Source organism: Sinocyclocheilus anshuiensis, unplaced genomic scaffold, assembly GCF_001515605.1.
Source record: "Sinocyclocheilus anshuiensis isolate Anshui unplaced genomic scaffold, SAMN03320099.WGS_v1.1 scaffold426, whole genome shotgun sequence".
Lineage (NCBI taxonomy): Eukaryota > Metazoa > Chordata > Actinopteri > Cypriniformes > Cyprinidae > Sinocyclocheilus > Sinocyclocheilus anshuiensis.
This window is the reverse complement of record NW_015542362.1, coordinates 32,763-37,550: the sequence shown is the minus strand read 5'-3', so window position 1 is coordinate 37,550 and position 4,788 is coordinate 32,763. Positions and strand designations below refer to the sequence as shown.

At 42.0% G+C, this 4,788-nt stretch overlaps 1 protein-coding gene across 1 annotated transcript in view; it reads right to left on the bottom strand.

The window, feature by feature from the left end:
• Positions 1-683: 683 nt before the first annotated feature.
• LOC107691974 (dysferlin-like) overlaps positions 684-4,788 on the bottom strand; it is a 23,024-nt gene continuing 18,919 nt past the window's right edge. The window contains exons 15-17 of the mRNA XM_016490847.1: positions 3,526-3,635; positions 3,230-3,377; positions 684-2,301 (exon numbers count right to left, since the gene is read on the bottom strand). Of these exons, the coding sequence (XP_016346333.1) occupies positions 2,242-2,301; positions 3,230-3,377; positions 3,526-3,635 (318 nt within the window). The 3' untranslated portion in view covers positions 684-2,241. The remainder of the gene's footprint in view (positions 2,302-3,229; positions 3,378-3,525; positions 3,636-4,788) is intronic.

The following is a 4,788-nucleotide window of genomic DNA, read 5'->3' as shown; positions in this document are numbered from 1 at the left end:
AAGTGTTAACAAAAAATCTTACTGACTTCCAAACTTACTCCTTTCATATACATGAACTAGTGTCCATGGTCCCATTCAGGTTGGGCTGGAGCAATACACAGAGGTACAGTGAGGATGTGGTTTCACTGGGTGCCAAATCTAGCACTCTGTTATAACTTGCACTGGATACTATGATATGGCCCTTTCTATATTCTGAAACCTTGTTACAATGAGTGAGAGCGTGTGAGAGACTTCAAAACGGTGTCATACTCACCAGATTTACAACGTTATAACATTTAACATTTCCTCCCTACACTGTTAGGAGTTAGTCAAGACCCATGTACTGTAAGAGTACCCTACACCAAATGAAAAGTGAGCTCAGAACATTGTATCAGAAATATACTGTATCATATTTTAAATCACTCACTTTACAGAACAGCTGGTAGAAATGCAAGAGTAAGTTGCCCTTGGCTCCATGAAACCCTGGCTGGGCGCTGGAGTGCTTCTAATTTGCTCTCAAGTCAAACACCCTGACCAGTCTGTTGTGGTCTGGCTTCAAAGGTTAAATCTGCACATAAGGTGGTCTGCGGATCTGATGAAAAAAATTCAAATAAAAGCAACACAGCTCTGTAGAAGAAACTTCTGACTCAAAATAAACAGATAAATATATACAAAATGGTATATAAAACGTATATATTTGACCATAGCATATTACACAGTGAGATACAAATACAGTTGATTTAACACAGTGAATTGAGATGACAGCAGAAGCTTTAAGGCAATTAGACGACGTGCATCATTAAATCATTCAGAAATTCAATAACAGAAATATCTATTATGATTGTCAAATTAAGAGACTTACTGCAAAACTTGTATATGAATGACAACTATTCATAGATGCTCAGCATAGGGATTTGTGTTTTGCATAAATCAGTTATTCAGCTATATACTGTACAATATTTGGCAATAGATCGCTTAGGCAAGGTTTTTTGGTTAATGTTTTATCTTATTCACTTTCCTTTCATAAATCAGTGATATTGCAGATGTGCAGAAAATAGCTACGATGAAAAAAAAATGTAATCGCTCATATTTTTCTTTCTGTAACAGAGATAAGAATGCATCCTTTTTACTGTCAAATCAGTGACTTTATGGAAACATCAAATCCCTTCTTCACTACTTCTGCCCTCATTTTTTAAAATAAAATGTGAACACTTCCGGAAATCCAGCAGGTTAGGTCGGATTAACCCAGATTTCTTGACGTTTCCTGTTCGTAGAGAAGCTTCATCACATAAATGTGATGTGTAATGCAAAGAGTTGAAGTTTTGAGATTCCAGTTTCACTAAATGTGACTCCACAATAGTTTCTTCTCACTGAACTAGGTAAAAGAGGCACTCATGACCTGGTCATGGAGAGAAAACAAGTAATTTGTGTATTTTATCATGTAACAGCTCCTTCACAGGCATGTTTAGAAGTCTGGCAACTTCTTCGAGATGCGCCTGTTCATTTTCATACTTTACAGAGTCAAACGCAAAAAGGCACAAAGGCACCAGGGCGTGAGTCTAACATTTGCACAAATAAACAAGTCTTTTATCTCTCGTTCTCGTTCGCAGCCCACATTCCACATACATGTTGCCAACCCACAGTTGACCCCCAGTCCATTTAGTGGGGATTTTGCTAAAGCAAAATAACAGAGTGTGATAGTAATCAGAGAGGTGGGCTTGCTGACAGCGGGGGCTCAGCTAATAACCGGCCTGTCTCGGATCTTACAGCCTAACAGTACAAATCAGGGTTTAACCTAAAGAGCCAGCGCTGTTGAAAGGAGAGGAACGAATGGATGGGAGGTGGTGCGACGGGGCTCGGTCTCCCTCTCTCTGCGTGAAGGAAGAAGAAAGAAGCATCTGGCTGTGAAGAAAGAAGCCAGTTTTACAGAAGACATGAAAAAGGATTAAACCGGCAAAGAGATGAAAGTGTAAGTGGGAGTTAAAGAGAATACTGAGAGAGTTCAGGACCGGGTCAGATAAGGGGCAGCGAGCGTGGCGTGTAATACATGTACAAACACACACAGACGTTATGCAACTTTCATGCATATAGGACTAGAACAGGCTAACGCACACATAAAGACTTCTAATTCTCTCAGCCTGCCTTCAGTTTTCTCGAGGACACGTGCACAAGCACCAGTAGGATGGACAGAGATGTGTGGATGGAGTTTTGGTGTGGTTGGTAATTGATGTGAGGGTTTATGTCCTTTTTCTCATCACAGTCTCACTGTGTTCCCTTTCCCACTCCACTGAAGGGTCCAACCATCTTCATAGCAGCATAGTTCTGAAAAATTATAATAATAGTTTATTACATTCTAGCATGTTTTATAATTTACGAATATTCATAAATGGATATATTTATATAATAAAATCGTTTTTTTATACTTCACTTATATTATAAAGAATTAATGAAAGAAAGTTTGGGGTCAGTAAGTTTTTTAATGTTTTGAAAGAAGTCTGTTATGCTCACCAAGGCTACATTTAATCAAAAATACAGTAAATACAGTATTAGTGTGAAATATTACAATTTAAAACAACTGTTGATTACTTTAATATATCTTAAAATGTTTTAGTTTTTTTTCCTGTGATGGCAAAGCTGAATTTTCAGCAGCTATTGCTCCAGTATTTAGTGTCACATGACCCTTCAGAAATTATTTTAATATGCTGATTTGGTGCTCAAAAAAACATTTCTTATTATCGTCAACATTAAAAACAGCTGTTCTGCTTAACATTTTTCTGTAAACTGTGATACATTTTTCAGGATTATTTGTAAAACAGAAAGTTCAAATGAATAGAGCTTGCTTGAAATATAAATATTTTCTTTTTTTTTTTTTTTTTATTAATTTTATTTAATTTAATAATTACTTTTTAATTTAATGCATACTTGCTTAATAAAAGTAATATAATATATATAATTTTTTTCATCCTGTATGTTGAATATTGTATATACTGTATGGCTAATAGATAAAAATATGTCATTTCAACAAATGTATGTTCCACAGAACAGTGTGAAATGTCTTCAGTGTGCACGACTGTGTGTGTACGAGTGTGTCTGCAGTTCTGAATAACACATGCCGCATTCCTGAACTACGATCAGAGACACGCATCTCTGATCAAGCACTTCATGATCACAGAAACCCCCGTTTAAACTTTAATCCTCTTCTTTTATCGACACAATTACTACCATCACACACATCCACACAGATACTTACAGGAAAGGCGTAGAGAAAGACTCCAAGGAAGAGAAAAATGAAAAAGAGTACAAAGAAGCCCAGAATAAGCCACTTGAACCTCCTCCACACAATAAACTTAAACGTCTTAAATGGGGATGAGAACCATAAGAATGAGGTCTCAGGACGCCTGGAGAGAGAGAAAGTACAGTATATTAGCAACCGTATATTAAATTCTGTAATTCCCACCTTGAGCTAAGGGCCAACATAAGGATAATCCTGAATACTTTTTGGTTATTTGGTGAGGGCAATGATTGTGATGGGTGCGCTTGACTTACTGCGGCTCATCTAGACGGGGATTCATGTTGGGCTCGTCTCTGCCGAGTCCGGCGGGCCTCTCATCCTGCTCCTGCTCAGAGATGATTTCCAGTGATATTTCCACCTTTCCCTGAGTGACAAAGAGCAGCTCAGTTTCCTGTAGCTCAAAAAGTAAAGCATGGCACTAGCAACACTAAGGTCATGGGTTCGATTCCCAAGTAATGCATGTCATGAGGTGATCAATAGTAAACCTGCAATGCCATGTAAGTCACTTTGGATAAATGCATCTACCAAATGCATAAATGTAATTGTAATGTAAAAGAGACTGTGGCGAGGGGGGCGTGGTTTAGCGGGGTTTGCAGCGGGAGGGAGCGTTCGGAGACGAGCGGTGAGTAAGTAGGTCAAGTGCAAAATGACATTCACCTGCTTCTACTTACAGTGATTGGCGTGGGGAGACCGTAATAGGCCACGGTGGATCAGAAGCAGGAGAGAGAGACCGACTGAGGACTCGTGGCCCAAGTGACCGAGAATACAGCCAACGTGCTCTGAGTTTATGTTGTTTGATGCGTGTGATCACGCCTATGCTTATAATTTTGGGAGAGCTAAATAAAATTCCACGAGCCTCAGTCACGCCGACTCCGACTTCTTCCTTTCCCTTAAACAAACTTTATCACACTGGTGCCGAAACCCGGGAGGAAGAAGCACGGCCGCCGCTACCATGCAGTCACTGCCAACTTCGCCGTTTGCGGAAGTGATTCAGTTGCTCGCGGGCCTCCATCAGGAGCACCACCAAGCGCTGCTGGAGATGCGGGACGACCAGGAGCGTTGTTTCCGTGCACTGGTGCAGGCACAGCAGGAGGACCGTGAGCTGTTCCGGAGCTGGATGGACCAGGAGGTCTGGGCAGGGGGGCCGATATCCCGAAACCCACCTGCGCCCGCGCATGTGCCCCTGAATAAAATGGGGCCCCAGGATGACCCCGAAGCTTTTATCGACCTGTTTGAGAAATCAGCGGAGGCCTGTGGATGGCCAAAGGAGCACTGGCCAGTGCGACTCATCCCTCTGCTCTCAGGGGAGGCGCAGGTGGCAGCCCAACAGCTGCCCGTCCAGAACCTCCTGGTCTTCGCCGACCTGAAGCGAGCCATCCTGCAGCGGGTCGGCCGGAGCCCAGAACAACATCGCCAGCGGTTTCGCTCGCTGGATCTGGGGGAAAGTGGCCGGCCCTTCGTGTTGGCTCAGCAGCTCCGGGACGCCTGCCGCAAATGGCTGCTGGCCGGGGGAAGTG